We start from the raw sequence: 26,614 nt of genomic DNA on the forward strand, positions 1-26,614 counted from the left end.
GACTGGATGGCAAGCCAGGAGGGGCCGGCAGACGGGACAGTCGGTTACCCGGCCCTGTGCTGCAGCACCCGGCAGCCAAACGAGTCACCTGAAGTATCTGGAGCCTTTTCTTTGCTCACAAATTTGCAGGTTGGGCAGGAGGTCTTGGAAGGCTCATCTCTGTCCTGTTCAGCATCTGCTGAGGAGGCTTGAAGGTGGCTAGGACACCCGGCGGCACACGGATGTCCTCTGTGAACCCTCAGGGGCCCAAACATCCCTGCCTGAGCTATTCAGAGAGGCCTGGCTTCATCGTGTCCCCAGGAGCGCTGGTGCCAACCTTCCACGTGCTACGAAGAGATGCTTAACATCTGGAAAATGTGCTGACTCGGGGAACGAACCCTTTGCAAAGGACTATTCACTGTTACACAACTACGCGTGAGTACAGATCCTTTCAGAGACTAAAGGATTTTAACGGAGTAAAAAAAAATGTAGGGTTTCATATTCCACTTTGTAATTAACCTTCAGAAAACTAGCACCTGATGTTTTATGTATTATTATTATTTTTAAAAGAACTAGAATCAACAATCCGAAAACTTGTACGGAACCACTGAAGACCTCAAAATAGCCAAAGCCCCCTCGAGAAAGAACAAAGCGGGGCAAATCGCAGGCCCAGATGTCAAGACCCGCTAGAGATCAGAAGGGCGTGGTCCCGGCACAGAGGTCGACACTCAGATCCACGGGACAGAACGGACAGCCCAGACACAAACCCACGGTTACATGGTCCGGTAATCCCCAACAAAGCAGGAGAGAACATGCAACAGAGAACAGACCGTCTCTTCGACACACGGGGCTGGGGAAACCGGACAGCCACGTGCACGGCCACGAAACTGGGCTTCTTACACAGAATAGATTCAAAACGGATTAAAGACCTACGTGTGAGGCCGGAAACCACCCAAGTCCTAGAAGAGAACACAGGCAGCAATCTCTCAGGCACTGGCCTTAGCGACGTATTCATCAACAGGTCTGCTCAGGTAAGAGAAGAAAGTGCAAAACCAACCCCTGGGACCACACCAGAGCACCAAGCTTTTGCACGGCGAAGGGAGCCCCTAACAAAATGATCAGGCGACCTACACGCAGAAGGTACTTGCCAGTGATGCACCAGGAGTTAACATCCGAACTACCCAGAGCGTGACAACTCAACACCAAAACCGTCATCTCTTTAAAAAACAGGCATAGGACCTGAAGAGACCCTTCTCTAAAGGAGACTCCGGACGGCCAGCAGAGCCATGAAGATGCTCCACGTCGCTCCGAGGGAAACGCCCACCAAACCCACGAGCCGCTGTCAGGGTGGCTTTGGACCGGCGCGTTGAGGTGCGGAGAAAGGGCAGCCCCGTGCGCTGCTGGTGGGCATGCGAGCTGGGGCAGACCTGGAGCGCAGGCTGGAGGGTCCTCCGGAGGGAGGAAATAGAGCTGCCCTGTCCAGCAATTGCACTACCAGGTATTTACCCGCAAAATGAGAACACTAATTTTTAAAAAAGACACATGCCCCTGGGGTTTGCAGCAGCGACGTCCACAACAGCCAAACTCTGCAGAGCCCAGAGGCCCACGGACAGGCGACCGGACAGAGAGGCCGCGGGGGCCCCGCCCACGTACTACTACTCCTCCGTAAAAAACAATGAATCTTGCCATTTGTGATGTGGACGGAGCTGGAGGGCGTTATGCTGAGTTAAGTAAGGCAGAGAAAGACAAGTACCACAGGACCCCACTCACGTGTGCAGCCTGAAACACAGGAGCCACGAGCACAGACCCGCATTGAGGGAAAAGGGCCCGGAGCCGGCCTGAGGTGGGCGGGGCGGTGCCCGTGGGGACAGACAAAATAGGGGGAGGGGACTAAGACCTTAACAAAATACGAGCGTCCCGGGATGAACAGTACAGCCCAGGGAACAGTCAACCCCACTGTAGGGATGTGCTCTGGTGGCAGATGCGGCATCACGTCTGGAACGTCCCTGCACTCGGCGTGGGCCTAAAGCTAACACAGGACACGTTAGCTACGCTTCAATAATAAAGTTCTTTAAAGAAGAAATTCAAGTGGCCAATTAAGAACCAAACAAAATGGGGCGCCTGGGTGGCTCAGTGGGTTAAGCCACTGCCTTTGGCTCAGGTCATGATCTCAGGGTCCTGGGATTGAGTCCCACATCGGGCTCTCTGCTCAGCAGGAGACCTGCTTCCCTTCCTCTCTCTCTGCCTACTTGTGATCTCTGTCAAATAAATAAATAAAATCTTTAAAAAAAAAGAGAGAACCAAACAAAACGACACCTGCAGCTGTGGTGCAGGCTCCAAGGGTGTCCTCCGCCGCCTCAGCCCAACTGAGGGACCGCACCCGGCGGCGTGCGGGACAGCAGGGGCAGCCGGTGTTTGCAATCTGCAGGACGAGGCCGATTTTCCTCACTGAGTTCCCTTTGGGGAATAATCATTTTAATTAGAAATATGCTACTGACAGTGACCATGTTTTTTCGTGAACACTTTTTCAAGTTCTCCATTCGATTTCGAAGTCAGTCAACACCCACACACACAGTCCATGCCCGCGAGCTTGCCGCGGTCCTTCACGGCAGCCCACGACCCCCAGCTTCTGGGCTCCCGAGTACACGCGTCCGAGCCGGTCGGGGCCTCACTCGGTGCGGGCAGCACCCCCACTCCGGTGCCGGGCTTCCTGATCCAGGCGCTCCACGTGGGCCTTCATCGGGACACCCCACCGAGGCGGCACCTCCCATCTGGCTCACGACCCCGGCAGGGCCGGCGGCACCATCCAGCTGAGCCCCGTGAGCCCCCAAGCATGAGAGAAAATCCTTCTGGCGTGCGCAGAAGCAGCGCTGACGGCTCCCACCACCCCACCCGTCGCCATCAGCCTGGACGTCCGCGGTGTCCCTCGTAGCAGCGGAGTGTCGGCTTTTGTGCATGTGCTACGACCACTAGCGCATGTGGTTCCGGGCAGACCACCGCTCTCCTGACTCCACCTTCCCTCTTGTGCTCTGATCAACCCGCTTTCCTGGCACCCTGGATCCCATGACCTGCCCTCCTGACCCCTGCCCTCTCAGAACCTCCAGGGGGCGGTCGTCCCGGGGCTGGAGACCAGGCGGCTGGACGGCAGTGGTGGTGCAGCTCCGCTCGGCGGAGTCACCCTCGCCACTTCACACCACGTCCAACTTCCGCTACCAAAGACGCTGGCATTTTCCCGACGCTATTTGGGTGCTGCGGGTTTTCCAGCACAGTCTTCTGGCTTCATTCGAAAGCTCTGCCTAAGGACGTGGCCGGGTCGAGGCCTTCTGCCGTCGCCAGGAGCGCCCCACGGTTTCCTGGCTTCCGCTGCCTGCGCCCATCAGCGGTCATCGTCGACTACAGATTTTAAGGACAGAGGTTCAAACGGGTTTTTCTTCATTGTGCTTGAGGCTCAGAGGGCTGCTTCAGCCTTCAGACGCTCCTTCAGCAGCCCTGCACCGCCATCACGCGGTGCACCCAGCAGCACCCCCCCTCCCCGCCGCCGACACCCCAGCCCTCGCTCATCGCCCGGCGCTCCCAGCGCACATTCTCTCCCGTCTCCCAACACGCTCCCGCCATCACCGGTGTCCGATCTGCTACTCCCACTCACTGAGTTCCTGCCAAGCAACTGGCAGTCCTGGTTCTAGACCTGGTTCCCGCTGGAATTCTCCACAGCTCTCCCCTCTCCGGAAGAGCGAACTGTCGTGGAAGTGCCTCAGTCCCTCCCACTTCCCCACTCTTCTTGGGCGGCTCAGGATGCTCCACCTGTGGGAGAAAGAAGTAAACCGAATCCCACGGCCTCTGCCCCGAGGCTGCTTCTCACGACCTCTTGATTTCTTCGTGGTCTCTCACGACAAGGTGTGGGACGCTTTACTTAGGACACTTCCTGCAGAAACAATGACCTGTCCTGCACCCGTGACCTCAAGTGAAGGGGGTCCTAAGTTCTTCGCAGCCCCAGACTTGAAGTCACATTGCTCTGCCCAACTGGAGATCGCCAAAAGCACGGCCCCCTGCGCCTGACTGAGCAAACACGGGGCGGGACCCAAGCAGCACCACACACGGGCTCGTGCGCCCCAGGCCCGTGGTCCCGCGGCCCCCGGCCCCCCAGGGCCTTCCGGCAGAGGCTGGTGTGCCCGCTCATGCTCTAAGCAGCCCAGTGGGAGGCTGGCTCACTCCCAGGCTCCTTTTCTCCTGCTACAAATCTTCTCTCCGGTGGTCACTGAGCGTGTCCTCCACGTCCGGGGCTAACGACACCTGGGAAGACACCCTGACGCACAGCGCGGCGAGGCAGGGGCTGTCGCTTCCGGAGCCGGGTCTGAACCACCAAGGGCAGTCAGGCTGGGTCACAAACTCGCTCAAACAGGAAACCCTTCCCTTGAAGGAGGGAAGCAGCAGGACCGTCTTAAATACTGGCAGCGGCGGGACAAGGAACCCATGAGGGGGCAGGCTCGCCAGCAAGTGAGGGCAAGGACGCGCCCCCGTGAACACCCGAGAGGCCGATAACCACCAACAGTCACAGAGCGGGGTGTGTGGCCAGGGGCGGCACAGGGCTGGTGCTATGCCATGCAGCGCTGAACCGCGCGCCCTGGGACAGACACTACAGACACCAGGCGCTACCATGAACCAGTGCACGTGGATGGGGGGCCGGCGACAGAGCTGAATGAGCAGCACGCTCCGGACCGGTGACCTGCAGCAGGGCGGGGGAGCTGAGGAGGCGCCAGCCATCCCCAAACCTGAGAAGCAGCACGACGCTTGGAGCAGGAGCACCACGGAAACGAGGTGCCGGCACACGGGTGCACCGGGTGCTGGGGAATGAGGCACGGCGCCGCGGCCCAAGCCCATCCGCCCGCCAGCCGGGTCTCCACGGGCATCACCGGCAGCTCTGGGGACCACGCTACAGCAAGACGTGCACCGTGCCACCCACCACCGGTCTGCAAACGGAGCTCTTCGCGAAGTGACGCGCTACCTTTCACCAGTCCTGCGACAACCCAACGGCTGCCTGAGCGGTGGCAGGAACCAGGGAGGGAGATGCGTGGGGTGCACCCGGCAGGGCCCCTGGAAGGAACAGAGCTCCTTCCTGCCCTTCCGGCTCTGCCTTTCAGGTGCTTCAATTGCTGGTTCAAGGAATAAACTTAAGACTAAAAATTCTAGATCCATGCCTGCGGCACGCAAGCACAACCTCCCAGCCGCCGGCTCGGGCCTGCGAGTATCTGGAAACAAAGACCCAGATTAAAACAACGCATCACTGGGCCACCTGGGGGCTCAGTCCGTTAAACGTCCAACCCTTGATCTCAGCTCAGGCCCTGATCTCGGGGTCGGGAGAGCAAGCCCTGCATCAGGCTCCCCGCTCCGCAGGGAGTTCGCTTGGGATTCTCCCTCTGCTTCCCTCTCTGCTCCTCACAGAGCTCACATTCCCTGAAACAGATCTTCAAAAAATGTTTTTTAAAAGTTGACATGGGTACACTGTTGGTGGGAATGCAAACTGGTGCAACCACTCTGGAAAACAGCACGGAGGTTCCTCACAATGTTGAAAATAGAACCACCCTATGACCCAGCAATTGCACTACTGGGTATTTACCCTAAAGACACAAATGTAGTGATCTGAAGGGGCACGTGCACCCGAATGTTTATAGCAGCAATATCCACAAGAGCCAAACTATGGAAAGAACCTAGATGTCCATCAACAGACGAATGGATAAAGAAGATGTGGTATATATACACAATGGAATACTATGCAGCCATCAAAAGAAATGAAATCTTGCCATTTGCGACAACATGGATGGAACTAGAGCGTAGCATGCTTAGCGAAATAAGTCAAGCGGAGAAAGACAACTATCATATGATCTCCCTGATATGAGGAAGTGGTGATGCAACATGGGGGCTTAAGTGGGTAGAAGAAGAATCAATGAAACAAGATGGGATTGGGAGGGAGACAAACCATAAGTGACTCTTAATCTCACAGAACAAACTGAGGGTTGCTGGGGGGAGGGGGGTTGGGAGAAGGGGGGTGGGATTATGGATATTGGGGAGGGTATGTGCTATGGTGAGTGCTGTGAAGTGTGTAAACCTGGCGAACCTGTACCCCTGGGAAAATACATTATATGTTTATTTAAAAAAAAAAAAAGTTGACATGGGGCACCTGGGTGGCTCAGTGGGTTAAAGCCTCTGCCTTCGGCTCAGGTCATGATCCCAGGGTCCTGGGATCGAGCCCCACATTGGGCTCTCTGCTCAGCGGGGAGCTGCCTTCTTCCTCCTCCCTCTCTGCATACTTGTGATCTCTCTCTCTGTCAAATAAATACAATCTTCAAAAAAAAGGAAAAAGAAAAGGAAAACCCTGGATTTCAGGCACTGTGTTGATGTAAACATGTTAAAATAATTAGACAACCAGGGGTCACAGCAGTATAGGAACCGTCTAGAAAAAGTAGAGAAACAGCCCTGTGGGTCGTTAAGTACTCGGCCACGACTTGGGAGCCAGCTGCCAAGGATGAGAGGATTAGGGGTTGATGCTGAAGACACCCACCTCCTTCCATAAAGGCCAAACAAGAAAATCACACACCTGCCTGAAAGATCATGGTCTAGACACGAAAAGGTTTCAAAATGCATCCACACAAGCACATTGCTCTTTGAAATTTAAAGAAAAAATTTATTGAAGATCTGAAAAACAATTCCTAAAAGATTGACTTTTCCAGAAAACTGTAGCTACACAATGCATTGCGTCTATTATGTTAAAACGTGCATTAGACACAAATACAAAAACCATGAAACAAGCCACCATTCTTCAACAATCCGAGCGCAGGTAAAATGCCTAAGAACAACATGGATGGCCTGCAGGACGGGCTCCTTACCTGAAGCACCATTAAAAAAAAAAAGCACAAACGGATGAGTGTGTTCCGTTATATACACTGAAGTGAACCTTTGGCACTAGGAATCAGAGCATTTGTCATAGAGCATTAACACATATTATAAAAGTGCGTAGTGTCAAAGGAATAGAACCACCAGCATTCAAAGCAGCTTTGTCGACTAGGCAATAGAACAGGCTACAGTATGTCTCTCTGTTGTCCGTCACTGAATACACTGGTAGCAACTTTGAAATGAAAAAAAAAAGAAAAGAAAAGAAAAAAGGAGCTGTAACCCCTTTTATTTTTCTCTGTTTAAGGTCAAACAGAAAACAAACATCAACTCTGTTGTACACTAACATTTTCAAAGTACATCATTTGTACAAGAGAAGGACTAAACAAACTGTGTTTACAGAGATCCAGACGAAGTGCGGGCCGCCGGCCTCACACGGCCTTCCGGTGGTACTCGGGGGGCGCCACTTCATAATCGCTGGCACTAAACAAGGCGGCCGAATTCTTTGCCAGGTATCTAAAAACAGAACGGGAGTCATTACAAAAGTGAAGGAGAAGCCCACCTCGATCTAAATCACGGCACAGACGCCGCACCGAACCGTTTCTCTGAAAAGAGACTAAAATAAATGCAGCCTCACGGTAAAACACCTGCCACCCCAACTCAGATACACGGGGCCACACACACCAGACAGTGGGGCGTGAGGACGAGAAAGCCCAGTCACCGCATTTCGGAACAGTCAAGAACAGCTGTCTTCACAAGACCACCCTGAGAGTTGGGGCTGTGTTTAGGAAACAGATGTTGCACCCTAAAGGAACCTGCAGTGTCTTCTTTAGCTCTCTGACACTCATTGTATGAAATACAGATTCAGAAACTGCAACCGCCATGAAAACCAAAACGGGCCCTGCACTGAAGGGTCGGTGGCGTGACACTGTAGGAATTCACAGCAAGTCCAGGCAAAGGGGACCCTCCTCATTTGAAGGGGGAGGACTCCCAACGCCACGTCCCTCTCCAGGCACATGCAGCAGTCTTGAGATTAGAAAACACGGGGTTATCACTCTAAGGAAATTCAAATACAGAAACAAAGTAGAAACCGACCACTGCAACCTTTCCTCCCAGAACGGTGCCCAGGAACGAATCCACCATTTGGTAGGATCCACACTTTTCTAGATCTTTCCCAGAGTACAAATGCTTCTCCACGAAGAGGGGACTCACACCCCCACTGCTCCTGCAGCGTGGCTGTTATCAGCTGCCACAAGGTGGACAGCTTCCCCATTGGGATACTTGGAGCTGCAGCCTTCAGCAGCACCTGGCTGTGAAGAACGCGCTGCAGTATACATGTGTCTCACACCTGCGTGCTTTGGCAAATGTCGGTGCACTTTCACATACCTACGGGGTCAGCTTTGGCCCGAGGGAAGCACGTGTGAAGTTTCCACAGGCACTGTGAAATGCCCTCCGGAAAGCTGCCGGGAGCAGAACCACCCTCTTGCCCAGTTCTGCAGTCCGGTTCATCTCAGCCAGCACGACACAGACCCCCTGACCGTGGAGCCCTGCACACAGTTTCGGTAGGCCACAGAGCTGCCACTGCTGTGGGAGCCCACTGTGCCGCCTGTCCCTGCTTTACTCACCGTGATCACAACTCTTCCGTGTTACTATTTCTTTCTGGGTTACTACTTTTAATCACGGGATTTTAACTTTTTACACAGTCAAGATGTTTATTTCCTCTATTGTTTGAGTATTTAGAAAGAACTTTCTCACTCTAAAAATAATGAAAATATTATCATATTTTCCATCATTATCTTAACAGTTTCCATTAAAGATTTATGCTTTCGATTCATGTAGAATTCTGGTCTGTGACTTCAGCGTGCATCCCATTTGTCTCCTTCCAGAAGCCTCCAAGCCAGCTGTCCCCGACAGACGCCGCTCCGGCACCGCGGCAGCCGCGTGGCACTCTCCTCCCCACGCCCGCGCTGCGCACGCCGGCTCTCGCTCGTGCCGCCTATGGGGCCGGCGGACCAGGGATCGCCGGTGCACTGCGCTAACTCATGTTCTTAATTCCAAGCTGACCCTTCCACTTACTTCAGGAAATCATGAAGATAATTTAGCAACAATGCAAGGCTCTTTTCATCCAGAGGAGTATAGGCCAGCATCGCTCCAATCCGCACTGAGTAAACAAGATAATGGAGTCAAGGTTACACAAGAGACAGTACTAGAAGCACCGTTTTATTATGTGGGCAACAAATGCAATCACGGATTCCTTTAAAATACATGATTTTAGAAACTCTTCACTTTTAAAACAAATTTGGTAACATTTTAGATAAAAAGTTCGACTGAAATGGAATGTTCGGGTCATTTTCTGGTACCCTTTGATGTCAATTACAAAAGACAAAAAATATTAAAAACCCCAAGGACAGGGGCGCCTGGGTGGCTCACTGGGTTAAGCCTCTGCCTTCAGCTCAGGTCTTGATCCCAGGGTCCTGGGATCAAGCCCCGCACCGGGCTCTCTGCTCAGCGGGGGGTCTGCTTCTCCCTCGCGTTCTCTTCCTTCCTTCTGCCCCTCCCCACCACTTGTTACTCTCAGATAAAATCTTTAGAAAAAAAAGATAAAAAAATAAAAAACCAATGTATAAAAAGTAAATTTTTTTCCTCAACAGGACCTTACCAAATAATCTCAGTAGATGCGGTGCCCCGTACACCTGGGACATGGGCGCGTCCGGGTGGTCGGCAAGGATCTCGGCATACTGTGGTCTCTCAAATTTGTACAGGAGCTGAGTGCCCAACATCACGTTAAAGTACTCCTTTATCCCGGCCACAACCTCATTAACAGCATACTCCCTGACACAAAGACAAAAATATTTACTTTCAAAACGGATCACTTAGGGGCGCCTGTGTGGCTCAGTGGGTTAAAGCCTCTCCCTTCGCCTCAGGTCATGATCTCAGGGTCCTGGGATCAAGGCCCGCGTCGGGCTCTCTGCTCAGCAGGGAGCCTGCTTCCCACCCACCCCCCCCCACCCTACTTGTGACCTCTTGTCAAATAAATAGATAAAATCTTCCAAAAAAAAAATTTTAAAAGTCACTGAAAAGAACTGAAAAATGGGGATTAATTCAACCAGCATTAAGAGCAAGGGACTAGAACGGCAATGAACTTTTAACTAACAAAATTTTTTAAAGGGATTTAAACAAAAGAACAAGAAAAATCAATTCCAAAAATAAAACCAGTGGTAAGCAAACTACAGCCCTCGAGCTAAGAACAGTTTTTAAAAAACATTCACAAGCAACTGTATTTTACATGGTTATGTATGTGCTCGTACATAATGGGCACATATTTTTACCTGAAACATTTACTGTCTGGCCCAGAAAGAAAGCATTTGCCCAGCAAACTCCATGTCGAAGCAATGAAATGCTACTTTGCTGGTTTCTGATGGCATTGTTTTTAAGAATAAGTGGCCATTTCAAAGGATTTATTTGGAAATAAATAAAAGAAAAATATCTCTGTGTATACTTAAAAAATTTATGTATTCTTACTTATTATCTGTGTTTCCTCGAGATTTCTTGTAATTCGCATAATCCTCTAGAATAGAATCCACATTCTTCTTGGCAGGAAGATAAAAGAGCTACAAAAACAAAACCACACTTAAATAACACAGTATTTTTTTTTTTTTTTTAAGAAAAATTACACTGAAAAGCTTTGATGCAACAGAAGACCACCTAACAGTTATGAAATAGGAAATAGCACTGTTCAGCACTTACAGCATGGGCTAATGTGGCTGTGGAACTAATAAAAATCTTGTTTTAGTCATTTCAAGTACGTAGCCAAGCGGGACTAGCGGCTGCTGTACTAGCTGTCATGGCTCTAAAGGCTAGTCACGTGCCAGACACCCCTTCCTGCCATTCAGTCCATTAAATGTGCCACAGAGAAACGCAGAACCGCGGCTCCCTGGCACTGACATGGTTTACTCTATGTGGGTCACGTACCAGACCCTGCTCGAAGCACACGCGAAATCGCTTTTCATCCTCATCCCGTCAGTAGTGGGAGGTGGGACAGAGCACAAAAGGGCTGAGGAACCCGTCTGAGCTAAGTAACTGGTGAGGCCAAGGTTTGAATCCAGCAGTTCAGCTCAAGAACCAAATCAGGTCCATCTGCTGTTGTCTAGGCCTGAGCCCCAAGCAGTCACACTTCTCGCCCACCCCCCATCCCTGCCTACGCCATCTAAGAACATGGCTCCTCGTTCTGGATCTGATGGCTGAGAGCAGTTGTCGAGGTCACACCTGTACGCCCTCGTCCTCAGACCTGGAGCTGGAGAAGAGTCAGCTTCCTTAAACTGAAGGGAGCCACGAACACCTTGCAGGAGGCCTTCAACAGTCAAGTCTGTACAATTTTTTTCTCAAAACTGTTTTCCACACTGTGAAGAACATCTGAGGATAATCTGAGTCGCTTTCAAGGTACCTGTTTTTGTCGGGTAATTAGGTCCCAGTCATCGACAAGCCACGGTTTTAGCTCCTCGGGAATCTTCACTTTCACTTCAACTCTGTTCATGAAGGTTTCCTCCTGGACAGAAAAGGGAACGGCATTAAAAACCTACTTTTTCCCATGGACACAAACTACAATTCAGGGCTTTTCTCCACCTTTAAAGCCACCACTAAAGTACCCAGACGGACTGCGGAGCCGCCGTTCAGAAATTCTTAAATGAAAACCCCGACCGCTAAGCCGCTGGGAGGAAAGCATCTCGCCCTCACAGGTAACTGGGTCTACTCGGTGCCTTTCCTTTCCGTACCGAGGCAGCACCTCGTCCGCGCACTCTCTTCTGCAAGCACTCGGCGCGCTCTCGCGTGGTACTTCCATATTTCTATTACACGCCATTTACCTTCACAAATATTTCCCATCTATTGTCGATATCCAAGGACTGTTCCAAGTATGACCACCTTGAACTTAATACATAAAATTAAACAAACTGACTCCTAATGAAGTCTTTAATAACCACCATGAAGGTGTCTATTCTGAGAACGCGCCACTCTAAGTCCACCCGTTTCCTAACCTCGACGTCAGAAATGTAAAACTGTTACATCAAAATTAAATTCAAGCCCTACTTCCAAAGTCGTAACTTTGGAAATCAGGAATGATTTTATCACTCAGAAATTCTAAACTCATGAAAACTCAAGTTCTGCTTGTTTACTGCACAAAGTACTACACTAACACGCGACTTACGAAGCTAAGGCACTACTCACGCTCTCCACGGTGGGGTCCACGCGGGCCCTCTTCTTGCGAGGTGGCGGCGGGGTCTCACTGGTGCTGCCGCCATCCCCATTTCCAGGTGCTGCACAGGTTTGGGGGGGGGGGGTTTCAGCTTAATAGAGGAGAAACTCACAAGGAAAACAGTCTGAACCCCCAGGGCTCCCACTTGCCCATCACACAGGAGTTGCTCAGATCCGCCACAGAGAACCACAGTCCCACCACAAACAGCTCACAAACAGTTCTACCGAACATCTAGCGTAAGGCAACATTTCACAGTATCTTACATTTATTAAAAAAAATACTGTCTTCTCCATCAAAACTAAACATGCCACAGGTTCCTCCATGTAAAAACAGTATCAGAGCTGGGTCTCTAGGACCACACTAGGATGTAGGGACTCGAGAATGCTGCTGTGACTCCGCTCTGACATGATCAACAAACACACGCTTACTCTGAAAACTCTGTAAACTTTAACATTTAACACTAATTTCAAACTGCAAATGCTATAAAGATAAAATAATAAATTTTACCAAATTTAATATTCTTACCTTTCTGTTTGTTCTTTTTGGTTTTCCTAAAAGGAGAATGGGAGAAAAGAGAAAGAAAAAAAGTGATTACTGCTAGCAGAAGTTCCCTTTGACCAGGTTTAAGTTCACAGAGAAATACCGCCTTGGAGGGTGAGACCAGGCTGTGAACCGCTCCCTGCTCAGACGACAACTTTCCCTGATGGCTGGCTACATGCACACCTCCCCCCAGAGTACAAAAGTAAACCAAGCCACGCGGGCAGACTCCAAGGATATTACTAATTTACAAGTCCACTGCATATGTTATGTAGTTTCTAAGAACAAGTTCTACCCTCAGTCCCGCAAGTTCAAGTACCCCCGTGAGCTAGGCACCGGACACCTCCGGGACGCACAAACCGCCCTCACCGGCCCCCGTCGCCCTGTGCTCCTCTCAACCGGCTACTCCCTCCTCCGCTCTTCCCTGCACAGAACGAAGCTTTTCTCCTTCTTCTTGGTCATCTCAAATTGCAACTTAACTCCTGTCCATTTACAAACTAGCAAACAGCAAATTACTCATTTTAATTCCATACGTGACTATTTATAATAGAGTACAAGGAAACCAGGAACCAAACCAGAACACTACAGGAGGCTGACTCTTCCGCTTTAAAAAACATTCATAAATATTACTAACTCGGGGCGCCTGGGTGGCTCAGTGGGTTAAGCCGCTGCCTTCGGCTCAGGTCATGATCTCAGGGTCCTGGGATCGAATCCCGCATCGGGCTCTCTGCTCGGCAGGGAGCCTGCTTCCTCCTCTCTCTCTCTCTGCCTGCCTCTCTGCCTACTTGTGATCTCTCTCTGTCAAATAAATAAATTTAAAAAAAAAAATCTTTAGAATATTACTAACTCTACTGATCTAATTTAGAGCACAGGGTTCATTTAACAACTCAAATTCACTTTATGTTCACGTGTTAGCACAACAAGTCTGGCCATCCAAAAGTACAGGGTTTTTTTTCCTGTCTCCCCAAGTTTAATTTCTGGAACACAAGTACTTGTTGGGACAGCACTTCTGGGTCAGATTAAACCATGAACTTTTACTGCTACGTCTCAAGAACAGGGAGGGACCAGAAGAAACCGAGAGCCCTGACACGCTTACTCCTTACCCACGCGTTCTATGCCACAGAATTAAAGAAAAAACACTGACAACTGACCCTAACTCTGAAATTTATAAACTACACTTCACTGAATCACAGCAGTAAAGACTCACAGACATTCTTGCTTCAACCTTCTTGCTTACGTTAATTAAACAAGCCAGTTTCTCCCACTATGCAGCCCATTTCCTACAGCAAGCTGCTGGTGTTGTCTGTGGTCCTTTCTCTAACCCATGACTATGTAGTATATAGTCAGAATAACAGCTGTTAAATTCAATTTAAAGAGTAACTGGGGGTGCCTTGGTGGCTGAGTGGGTTGGGCCTTCAGCTCGGGTCATGATCCCGGCGTCCTGGGATTGAGGCCGCATCGGGCTCTCGGCTCGGCAGGGAGCCTGCTTCCCTCTCTCTCTGCCTGCCTCTCTGCCTACTTGTGATCTCTGTCTGTCAAATAAATAAATAAAATCTTTAAAAAAAAATAAAAAGGTAACTTCATATCTTCTATGTCTAAAATGAGATTCAGGGCGCCTGGGTGGCTCAGTGGGTTGGGCCGCTGCCTTCGGCTCGGGTCATGATCTCAGGGTCCTGGGATCGAGTCCCGCATCAGGCTCTCTGCTCAGCAGGGAGCCTGCTTCCCTCTCTCTCTCTCTCTCTGCCTGCCTGCCTCTCCATCTACTTGTGATTTCTCTCTGTCAAATAAATAAATAAAATCTTTAAAAAAATAATAATAAAATAAAATAAAATGAGATTCATCCAGCATATTCCTGGCGTTTTCGTTTTCAAGTTAAAATGTTCTAGTTTCCATTTTCGATAAATCCTAACACATGGTAAGTACTGAGTTTGAATTTTACTTGTAGAATTATATGCAAAATTGAAACAAAGACAGAGCTTCTTACACTTCAACATTCTTCTGTTGCAGACCAGACGTCTTCTTTCCCGGGGCAGCCCCTCTCATCTTCCCCTCTGCATACTGCTCCCTTCAAAAATAATTTCAACAGTTGTCATTAAATGAGTACTTATGTGGAAAAATAAATTGTCCCAGCTCGATTCCATTTGAAATTTATATGCCAACTGAGGTCCCACGTCCCCTTCCCAAGTGTAACTCCCACAGAGCCCAAGAGCCCAAGATCACATGAGTTTGCAACCACAGGAATTCCCAACAACACCCTGCTGTTTTCTATCGACCACTATAGACAGACTCAAGAAATGACGGGTATCTACTTCCTTTTTCTAGGAAAGGCTTCTGACAGCCTGAAGTTTAAAGCCCCAACACAGCAGCTGACAGGTACCAAGAATCATTTTGTAGGCAAGAGGCCAACATAATTTCTACTGTTCATTCCATTTTCCAAAATTAACTTACAGACATTTCTCCTCATTCTCACGCTACAAAACAAACTTACTGGTTGGCTTTTTGGAGTTCCCGCTGTTTCTGCAGATTGGTATCCACGTATTTGAGCACTCTGCTTTCTGGAACCCATTCATCCCAACTGAAATAGACAAAAGTGAAATTATCATTCAAAGTTATTTTTATCACTATTCAGACTTTGTCCACCAATTACTCTTTAGAGATCCAAGAGGTAAGACTTTGGATTTCTCTGACGACATTTAATTTACTAAGACTACAAATCCATTCTCAAATGAGTATCTGTTCTGTAAAGGAAGGAAACATTTCATACCCTCATAAGCTGCATTCCAAATCGTAGCTGCCACATTAATTACAAAAACACATTATTCAAATCCTTCTTCAAATGACTTAGGAGCATGGCACTTAACAGGAAAGTCCCTAAGCAACTACCCTTACCGAGTAAAGAGATCCTGAAGAATTTTAACTCCCAGAAAAGGAAAAAAGAGTCCGTCAAAAGCTAATAATATGGAACATAACAGCAATGTTACAAAACTAGCTATGCATTCCTTTCATCACCTGCAAAATAATGGGTGTAACTGTACCTACCTTTATGGAACAGTTATAAAAATTAAAACAGTACGTGTAAAACAGGAGTCTGACACGTGAGACACACTCAAGGCTGGTCAGGAACACGATCAGGTCTAGCACACTCAAACACCATCCGGACCAGCTGCGCTAAGTCCGCAGATCAAACCATCACACGACGGTTTCTCAGACTACACTGTCCTCAACCTTCACTCACAAATGCAGGCACTAACTTCCAAGACCTAACCAGAAAGATCGCTTTAAACATCAAAAGGGAGAACCAACCACTCTTTAAAAGTATCTAGTTGTGGGCATCTGGGTGATTCAGTCAGTGAAGCATCTACCTGAGGCTCAGGTCATGACCCCGGGGACCTGGGATTGAGTCCCGCATCGGTGGGGGACTCTTCTCCCTCTCCCTCTGCCTGCTCCCCCTGCTTGTGATCCCTCTCAAATAAATAAAATCTTAAAAAAGAAAAAAAAAAAAATCTAGGGGCACCAGGGTGGCTCAATGGGTTCCCGGGGTCCTGGGATCAAGCCCAGCATCTGGCTCTCTGCTCAGCAGGGAGCCTGCCTCCCTCCCTCATCCCCTACCCTATCCCACCCCACCCCACCTCCCTGCCTGCCTCTCTGCCTACTTGTGATCTTTCTGTCAAATAAATAAATAAAATCTTTGAAAGAAAAAAAAAAAAATCTAGTTGCTTCAGCATTCTGGCACTTAATAAAGCTCCTTCAAGATTTCTGATGCAGTTTTTCTCCAAAGGGGAAATCAGAAACAAGATATTTCGTAGGGAACGCTGAACTATTCATGCAAAGTGATTCTTTCCTCCTGCCGAGGGAGCTCCTTTAGTGACACAATTCAATATATTTCAAAGCAAAATCTTTTATTGAATGATTCCCCACTCTGACCTCTTACATAAGATAGCCAAAGGAGAATAAGTAATTAAAGCGCAATCCTCAACATGATTTCCTAGAGAAAACTTTAAAACATGCATTTACCTAGAGGTCAGGAGGGGGTGGTGTACTGAGGGAGCTCCTTCAGGAACAGGAAAAAGGGCTACAATATCCTCACGTGTCTTCAAAGCTTTCTCAGAGCGCCTGGGCCTCCCAGCACTTCTGATACAGACAGCACAGTACAAAGTAATCTCAGTAACTAGGTGCAGAATTTAGCTTAAGCTTTATTAAGATTTATTTACAAATGGAATATTTAAATGTCTGTGTCAACAAGTTCCAATAAGGTCTTTGAAAATTTAGAAATATGTTATTTCTGTAATATATTGTGCTTCTGAAAATATGTATATAGTTACTAAAGTTTAAAAACTCCAATCTGGAGACTGGGTTTCTGCTGCATGACTTTCTGAAGATAAGGTATTTGACAAACCATTTTCAAAATGAGAATCTTACTTTTACTTACACATCTACTTTTATCTAGTTCCACGCTCTCTAAATCCAGGGGAGCTGTCAATCTTTCTTCACCACAAAGTCCCATTTTGGACCACGAAAAATCCCTCCCCACTCCTATCCAACCAGATCTAAATAAACACTTCGATCTAAAAACCAAATCAAGGGGAGCCTGGCTGGCTCCGTCAGCAGAGCATGCAACTCCTGCTCTCCAGGTCCTGAGTTCAAGCCCCAAACTGGGCATAGTATTTACTTTTAAAAAAGTTTAAAAATTTAAAAATAACAAAAAACAAATCAATTCCAGAGTTTCCTTTATGTGTCAGAAGCTGAAAACCCTTGCTGAACCACAGGAAGTAAAATACCTTTTGCTCTGAGGAACACCACTACTAGGGCAATAACTGAAGGCCAGACGTTCAAAATTTTCCTAAGGCACAAGTCTAAGTTGAGAATTTTCTAAAGGTAGCTTGTCACTAATTCCCACAATTCCAGTGACCTGTGGCATTACTCACACAGTACTAAGTAGAAACATAACACACTTGTTGGGCATTTGCGTAACTCTTCCCCATTTCAAAATGGGTTTATTTAAAGGCTTCTCTAAATACTAAGATCAGATTTTCCACAATTATGCATTCTGACTTATATTCCAAATCACCTACAAAAAATACACCTTTGTTCATTAATATCCTCAATACACCTAAGAGATATTAGAGATCTCTAATGTTTAGTGCCATTTTTAAGTTCTTCTTCCAAGGAATCAGTATATAAAATTAGCTGAAAATAAATCTACGCAGGGGGTGCCTGGGTGGCTCAGTGGGTTAAGCCTCTGCCTTCAGCTCAGGTCATGATCTCAGAGTCCTGGGATCGAGCCCCACATCGGGCTCTCTGCTCAGAGGGGAGCCTGCTTCCTCCTCTCTCTCTCTCTCTGCCTGCCTCTCTGCCTACTTGTGATCTCTGTCAAATAAATAAATAAAATCTTTAAAATAAATTATATATATATATATATATATACACGTTCTATCATTTACTTGTGTTACTGAATTCTATCAAAGGAAAAAACATTATCTTAAAACCGCAGAATCAGGAAATACAAGCACTTGGCACTTTCAAAATTTCTTATAAACTACAAATCCCACTCAAAACCCAAGTCTTTAAACTATACAAATCTTCCTGTAATTTTACACAAAATATTGTACATAAAAAAGAGTTAAAGCACAAAACCTGTGTGTTCACAGCCATTCAGGAGAAATCTTAAAACAATTATTTACAAGTGTAAATAGGTAAGGGAGCAAATCTGTGCCATGAATTTGCGGTTTTTCTTTGATTTTCTGGATAGAGTTTAACTTTCCCACACGACAGGCAGGAATGAGATCTTCTACTGTGTGGAGAGGACAGAGAATCTTCCTGGACTGTAACGCTCTCAGCTGTACCCGACACTGACAGAGCGCCCCCCGTATCATCAATCTACTGCACGACTGAAGCACAGTTTCAGTATTTTCTCAATAGGGAAAGCTACAATACACACCAGGAGCCATATGATGAACTTTCCTGCATATTAGAAATAATTCAGATATTAGGAATCACACTTAAAATCATAGTTTACGGGGCGCCTGGGTGGCTCAGTCATTAAGCGTCTGCCTTCGGCTCAGGTCATGATTCCAGAGTCCTGGGATCGAGTCCCGCATCAGGCTCCCTGCTCAGTGGGGAGCCTGCTTCTCCCTCTCCCACTCCCCCGCCCCCGCACCGTTTATGTTCCCTCTCAGTTAAAATCTCTTAAAAAACTAAAAAATAAAAAAATTTTTTTTTTATAAAACCAGTTTACTTCTACAAAACAGAAGGGTAATTTTCTCCATGGTTTTCCCAATTATTATTTATAATCCTATCTGTCATTATTATTAGCTTGATTTCTAAGTGGGGGGAAAAATCACAAGGAACAGGCTTTCACACATTTTAGATTTCCACCTTTCTACAACTATACTAATGGAAGAAAAGTGAAGAGCCTGGTATTTCTTCTTGGCTAAAAACATTCTGTGAAAAATTTTTCTAAGAAATAAAACTGGGCTGGGTCACCTAAACAAGACCAAAGTCACAGGCCAGTGAGAGTCAGAGAGAAGCTCCTTCCACAGCACCCGAGTGCTCACGGCATCCGACGGCTTGCTCACATGAGGACCAGGCACCAGGACACAGTTACATGATACAAAACCTTCAAAGTTGCTAGAAAACAACCCCAGAAGAACTACCTTCTGGCAATCTTTGAAGGACAAAACACCACCAATAAAAGTAATTTAAAATCTCTGATAGTAAAAATTACAGACTTCAATGTTGAAAACCAAAAATGAGTAAATTATTAGATGTGATTATTTGTGGGTCCCCAGGAGAAAGAGTCATCGCTGGAAAAGAGAGCGCCGCTGGCTAGATATTCTAGAACACGTTCAGTCTACTGTCCGCTCCTGGTAGCGAATCCGTACACCACTCCTTAAAAAAGAGAAAGTCTAACTCTTCACGGTGAAAACTTAGGCTCTGCAATTAAATTTTTGTATCTTTATTAAACCATATTCTAAAAAGTGAACACATGAAATCCCTCTCTGCCAACATTTACGTTGTCCAAGTTCAGAACATAGATTGGTCATTACTTCCTCATCAATCAACCTTATCCTTTTTCCTTTTTAGGCAAAAAATCCAACCAGCTCGGAGTGTAACTGTTTGTAATTAGTAACTGAGTTTATGCGAAGGCAAAAAACACGAACTGTCCTAAAATGTACCAAAACCAGGAAAAAAAAGTAGTTGGTTGACTATTACTAGACATTATACTACAGCACGAGAAATAATCCAAAGAACTTAAAATAAAATGGCTCTGCAGCCTAAAATCTATTACTGTCTTCATCCTACTCAAACACAGGTTACGCTAAAACCATACGAGAATTAAGAGGCTTGGGTTCGTGAACACATGACACAGGCTACCTTGTTAGAAATAAAACATTGCTTTTAAAGGTCTAATGCTAATACTCACTTTTTATTCCAACCACTGTAATGTATAAAGTATTTCACTTGTTTGTCCTTTATGGCAACCTTTACACACTGAAATAAAAAAGAAAGAATTCACTCAGAAATAGTTTTTGAGAAAGAAGATGACCATCTGGTACGCTTTTCGGGTTATGCAATCTTTCAGACACTCCACTCGAACTCCGTGGCCAAAAATGAGGACACGATGTGTCGGTCACGACCAGTGTTGGAGCTTCTCATTCACAGACGAGTCATACAACTACCTCACAACCACCAGCTGCCGGAGCAGGTCTAGCAACGCAGAAGAGGCCACCCTGACCCTCACATCAGTGGCTCGATTCGCTCTCCAAGAACAGCTCATAAAAGCCGTGTCTGCACTTTATCCACGTACGCCAGTCAGAAGCGTCCCATGAGTCCAAAACATCCAGCTCAAGGACGTCAGGTATACCATATTGTTCCAGGCGTCATTAACTTATGGGAGACAACGAACTGTTTCACTGCAGAGTATTAGCAACCAGCAAAGTGACATGATCTTCTTAAAAGCGCCGGGCCACCAGCATGCATGACAGAGAAGTTACTAACCCTGACGAGCGATCACTACCCGCTGGGGATGGAAGTCTCTATCTTGGGCAAACCAGGAGAACCGGGACAGTTAAGCTAGTCCAACAGCCATTTAAACACTGTTTACTGGAGCTTCTGCTGCCAGAGGGACCGGCTGGGTCAGGGGAGTTGACACAACAAACGGGATATTCAGGGACAGAAATGACCAGCAGAGCTCACAAACTGTCAGTATGACATCACGGAGATGTTCACGCACTTAAAGTTACCAGATTCTCCATAAACCCAAATTCAGCCATTTCAGAACTTTAAGAACACACCTCGAATCTATGTATTCGAAACAGAGGAAAAACAGTGCACGTGGCTATTACCCGGTCACAAGGGCCCTTTGCGACTGTTGGGACCACTTTCACACACACAGATGCTCACTACAAATGCCGCAGAAACCGCACTGAACTAAACGCGGCACATTCTGTACACCGAGCTTGAAAACTACAAGCGTTGACTACCCTCACACCCGACGTACGTGCGCTAGAAGTTACCGGAATGGAACACTAGCAACACTTTTCACTGGGGAAGGTCTCCTCTCGTTTGCCTCCGGGGGAGTGTAAAACCGGGTTCGACAAGAGGAGCGCAGCACCAGCACAGAGGAAAGGAAACCCCTGGGATTCACACTCTGACAGACACCCCCACCAGGAAGGCAGGCGTCCTCACACGTGGAACGTCTACACTGAGCTTGGCACAGGCAACCAGCTCAGGCTCACTCCGCGTTCCACACTTCCACCCAAAGCCGACCGCGGCAGCCCTTTCTCACCAGTCACTAAGTACACAATGCAACTCGCTCCCACAAAGAACCAGTCTTCTACCTTTTCCCTCAAACGCTCCTTCAGCAGCTGGGCCTTCAGCGGGTCGCAAGGCAAGGGGCAAGGCGGCTGTGCCGCGTCTGACCCACTCAGCGAGCGAGAGAAGATGCCAGACTCTAGGGACTACTCATCCGTGAAAACGGCCACTGCCTGTCTTCCCACCAAGCCCTGCAACCTGAGGCTCGAGTCATGTCATCGGTCAGCTCAGCCGACTTCTCAAAGGAAAACGACGTCATACCTTCGCTTCATAAAGAAGAGGCCCGTGAAAGCACAGCACTCGCTCACCTGGAAAAGTGAAGAAAAACATGCTGAGTTAATTGTAATTTCTCTTCGTAGCTAAGGGTCACACGTGAGAGCCGTCACACCCGCACTCGCACGTACTGCTCACAAAACCGGGAGCATGGCCGTGTACAGATTAACGCTTCAGCTCCGACCTCAGCCGTGCCCCACGAAACAAGACCTTAGCACACACTGTAAAGAGCAAAAAACGACGGGAATGTCAATCGTCTTAGATCATCAAATCATCTATCTCCTGGCTAAGCCCATAAAATTCTGTAATGTATCTACCTTTCGGCAGAGTTTGAGTTTGGTTTTTGGGTTTTTTTTTAAGGTTTTATTTATTTATTTGGCAGACAGAGATCACAAGTAGGCAGAGAGGCATGCAGAGAGAGAGGAGGAAGCAGGCTCCCTGCCGAGCAGACAACCGGAGGAAAGCAGAGGCTTCATCCACTGAGCCACCCAGGTGCCCCCCCCTTTTTAAAGAATTTATTTATTTATTTAAGAGAACACGAGGGAGGGAGAGAGAAGGGCAGAGGGAGAGGGAGAAGCAGACTCCCCGCTGAATAATGAGCGAGGAGCCTGACAGGGGCTGATTCCAGAAACCTTAGATCATGACCTGAGCCAAAAACAGATGCTTAGCCCACTGAGCCACCCAGATGCCCCTAGCTCAACCCTTAAGAAACCACAGGGCAATAAAGTTTTCACCATTTTAAAATATTACTGTTACTTTTTTAAAAAACTGAGAGCTGGGGCACCTGGGTGGCTCAGGTCAGGATCCCGGGGTCCTGGGATCCAGCCCCACATGGGGCTCCCTGCTCAGCAGGAAGCCTGCTTCTCCCTCTCCCACTCCCTCTGCTTGTAGTTCTCTCTCTCACTCTGTCAAATTTTTAAAATCTTAAAAAAAAATAAAAATCTTTAGGGGCGCCTTGGGTGGCTCAGTGGGTTAAGCCTCTGCCTTCGGCTCAGGTCATGATCCCGGGGGCATCGGGCTCTCTGCTCAGCAGGGAGCCTGCTTCTCTCTCTCTCTGCCTCTGTTGCACCTCTGCCTGCTTGTGCGCAAAGGCGCTCTCTCTCAACAAATAATAAATAAAATCTTTAAAAAAAAAAGAATAAAAAAAACCTTTTTACATAAATAAACTGGCAACTTACAAACCTTCAACATAAGTTATTCTAAAGCAGATCAGTATATTCACTTTCGACATACGATACTCAGGCTCTCACATACCTACCGGGGCACCGTCAGAACAGGGCTTCTGTACGTGGAGAGCAACATTCTGCACTCCCCACCGGATTTCCTTTGATCTTCCCGCGCAACAGGAGTGAGTGAGGAGCTGCCACAGAAACAGCTGGTGCAAAAGCACAGAGACCTGACAAGCCAACACTACCACTGGGGCAGAGACCACATGCAGCAAGTAGAAATCAGAGTTACACCGATCACCCAGTGCCTACGTGTCGCATCATGAAGTCGGGACCTGACCCTGTCAGAAGGATTCCCAAATCTGCCCAACAGTCTCTTGGGAGTTTTTACAACTGCAGCTGCTCCAGCTTTCCCAGAGGCCTATCAACGAGCACCCAGGAACGCTCATCAACCCTCTCCATGTCACTCTTGTGCAGTGGTCCCCTCTGAAGACCCCGCCGGAGGCTGCTGGGCCTGTGCAGAGCCTCCCGTGGAGACCCCAGGCAGGAAGACCCATCAAGGACCTCTCCGCAGACTCCGTGCTGAGGAGAGAATTGGGTCTGAGGAGGAGGGACAAAAAAGCAAAAGCAGTGAGGAGGAGGGACAGGCAAGCAAAAACAGCAGGTTTAAACTGATGTCCAGGCTGGTGCGGGCACTAACCAGAACAGGAAATGGAGGGAGGCGGCTCAGACCCGTTTCAGACTGCATGACAAGGCTGCAGCCCGTCCAAAACGGAGCTCTAGTAAGCAGCTGGGGACCAAGTCCAGAGCTCAGGACAGCGTCTGGCTGGAGCCACCCCTGGACACTACGGGCAAGGACGAGACCCTGGGATACAGACAAGGTGCAGCGCCAACAGCAGCACCAGAGAGCAGGACTCCGTCCCCTAACCTCCCTGCCCAGCTGCAGTTCAGACACTCGTGAAGGGCACCCCGGTGGCCGGCTGGTCAAGCACCCAGCTCTTGATCTCAGCTCAGCTCATGACTTCAGGGTCGCGAGATAGAGACCCCCCCGTGGGCTCCACGGTGAACATGGAGCCTGCTTAAAAACGAATACTAAAGACCCCCTGAAAATGGCCTTCTGCCAAAGACAACGGCAAAGAGGCCAAGGCCCTTCTGACCCCTGTCCTAGCTACCAGACCCGCTCCTCCTGACAGACGCACAGCGAGCAGGAGGCCAATCAGCCAGAAGAACCCACTCCCACAGCCCGTGCTGGGTAAAAGGGGACAGACCGGTAAGGGGGCAGGAGAGCGGAGCATGGGGTCAGATGCGCCCTGGAAAGCCCTGCTCCGCTCCCAAGACCAAGGTCTAGGTACTCTGCCCAGGCTCTCCCAGGCAGGGCCACGGAGGTTCCAACGCCCCCTGCTCCCACTGGTCGGGGCTAGCACCAGCTGGCCAGCCCCTGACCGCGGACAGCCGGCCCGGTCACTCCCCGCCGGCACAGAACTTCCAGGAGAGGATGCGGCCGCATGCACACCGGCGGCCCTCGCACACCTCACATCGGAGCCGTCACCGCAGTTCCCCGGAACCGGGAAAGAGAGCGTCCGACCACGCTGCCACCATCCCAGAAGCAAAGACGTTGCGCGGCGTCCAAGGCCCCCTGCCCGCGTCCTGGCAGGCACCGCGCTCCAAGCCCGGCCGCGGACACACCGCTGGAGCGGCCGAGCGCCAACGCCAGCGCCTCCCGCCCGCGCAGTACCGTCTCCCGCGGCACGCGGGCCCTCCGCCGTCGCCCCCTACTCCGTCCCCATCACCCCTTTGGTTGACGACTAAAGCGCTTCCTCCAGGAAGCCCTCTGGGACTGCTTCGGACCCGGCTATCCGCGCCGCGGCCCCCGACAGGCTGGCGAGCCCGGAGCACACGGGTCAGCGACGGGGCCGACACCGAGACCGCGGTGCGGACACGCGGGCGATGACGTCATGCCCCTGGGGTGGAGGCTCCGCACCTGTCGGTCCACCCGAGCCAATCCCACCGCGGCCGCGACTCCGGGGTCACCGGGAGCGGGACCCACACCGCGGCGCGGGGCCACGAGAGCGCGCGCGGGGCTTGGAGGGGGGGGCGTACCCGAAATACTCCGTTTCGTCTGTCCTTCCGAGCCCCCCGACCCGAACCGTGCGCACCGCCCGCGCCGTCGGGCGGACACGGCAGGCGGACCACGGGGGCGTCGGCGGGCCGTCCAGGTGGGAGCGAGGGCGCCGCGCGCCCCGGCCCCCGGGCCCCCGGCGCCGCCGCTCGCCCCACGGGAAGGCCGACACACGGCGACGGGCGGCCCGCTCCGCTGCACACTCTCCGCCCGCGACCCCCCCGCCCCCGCAGGCCGCGCCGCCCGGGCGCGCGCCCGCGCCGAGGCCGCCCGCCGCCGCCGCCGCACAAAGCCCCCGCGCGGCCGCCGGGAGGGGGCGCTGCGCGCGCGAACGCCGGCGGCCATGATGGCGCGGCAGCCTCGCAGCGGCCATTTCGCAGCGGCGCGCTCCTCCCGCGCGGGGACCCCGCCAGGCGCCCCCGCGCCCGCCAGGCCGCCGCCCCCCACCCCGGGCGCCCCCCGTTCCCTCAGGCCGAGGCGGGCGGGGCGCCGGCCGCGGGGCCGTCCCGGGCCTGGCGGGCCCCCCCCCCTCCGCCGCGCGCGGCCGCCCCTCCCCCACGCCACATCAGCTCCCCGCCGCCGCCATGGCGCGCCCGCCGCCTCCCCACAATGGGCGTCCCCCGCGCCCGCTTTCCCCGAGGCGCCCGGCGCTCCCCGGCCTCCCCGCCCGCGCCGCGCCCGCGCCGCGCCCGCCACCGCCGCAATGCGCCTTCCGCACAAAGCCTCGGCCCGCGCCCCCCGGCCGCGGCCCGCGTCGCCCCCCGGCCCCGCCGCCCCCCGGCCGCTCCCGCGCCGCCCGCCGCCTCTCCCCGACCGCCCGGACTCACCCTCCTGGAATTTGGGCTTCGGGTCCTGCTTCGGCGCCATTTATAAGTGATTCGCCGCCGCCTCCTCCTTCTCCCACCACCCCCGACTACCGCCCCCTACTCTCTACCCCACCCAGCGCCGCGTCAGACGCGCCGTCAGGCTCCGCCGGCTCTACATCCTGGGCCCGATTTGCCAGCGCCCGCAGACCTCACCGCGCCGCGACCGCGCAGCCGCCGCCCCAGCCAACGGCCGCCCGCCGCGCACGCGCCGCTGCGCCGCGCCGCCCCGGGGCACGCCGGGACCCGTAGTTCGGCCGAGCGCGGGACGGGGCGGGGGCGCTGGGGGGCAGGGGAGGGGCGGGGGGGCCCGAGAGCGCGGGGGCCCGGCCCCGCCCGCCCGCACCCCTGCAGCACCCGGCTCCTCGGGGCCGCCCGCGTCCGGGTGACCCGGGGTTGCGCGTGTGGCCGGCGGCGGTGGGCGCCCCGCTCCCGCCGCAGCCCCTCAGCCGCCCCCACGACCCCGAGGGCCGCGGACCCAGCCGTGCCCGCCCCCGGCACCCCGCCCCTGCCTTCCGTGCTCGCGGGGAACTCGGGGTGGGGATTCTGCAGCGCCCCCCAGCTCGTTCCTGAGGCCGCCGCCCAGCAGCGTCAAACGCGGGGCGCAAGTGTGGGGACCCCGTCGTGTCCCTCGTGTCCCTCGTGCCCCTCCCCGGCCTGCTCCTGCCGTGACACAGCGGACCCGATACCGTGTGTCTTCTGCCCACACCTGCAGTCACGTCTGTGT

At 51.0% G+C, this 26,614-nt stretch overlaps 1 protein-coding gene across 3 annotated transcripts; it reads right to left on the reverse strand.

The window, feature by feature from the left end:
- Nucleotides 1-6,637: 6,637 nt before the first annotated feature.
- Nucleotides 6,638-26,091, reverse strand: MORF4L1 (mortality factor 4 like 1). 3 transcript variants are annotated; one of them, XM_082734394.1, is made up of 13 exons: nt 25,852-26,086; nt 21,728-21,774; nt 20,076-20,143; nt 16,667-16,783; nt 15,141-15,227; nt 14,637-14,717; nt 12,641-12,666; nt 12,088-12,176; nt 11,309-11,410; nt 10,387-10,475; nt 9,524-9,696; nt 8,941-9,025; nt 6,638-7,380 (listed from the first exon to the last, which is right to left on the reverse strand). In XM_082734394.1, exons 1-13 carry the CDS (start codon nt 25,889-25,891, stop codon nt 7,296-7,298), a joined length of 1,089 nt encoding a protein of 362 aa, XP_082590520.1. In that variant the 5' UTR covers nt 25,892-26,086; the 3' UTR covers nt 6,638-7,295. The 3 variants fall into 3 exon arrangements, with proteins under 3 accessions (XP_082590520.1, XP_082590521.1, XP_082590522.1); XM_082734395.1 differs by having other exon boundaries at nt 16,667-16,780; nt 25,852-26,079; XM_082734396.1 differs by lacking the exon at nt 16,667-16,783 and having other exon boundaries at nt 25,852-26,091.
- Between the last annotated feature and the right edge of the window lie 523 nt (nt 26,092-26,614).

Source organism: Mustela nivalis (genome assembly GCF_964662115.1).
Source record: "Mustela nivalis genome assembly, chromosome: 6".
Lineage (NCBI taxonomy): Eukaryota > Metazoa > Chordata > Mammalia > Carnivora > Mustelidae > Mustela > Mustela nivalis.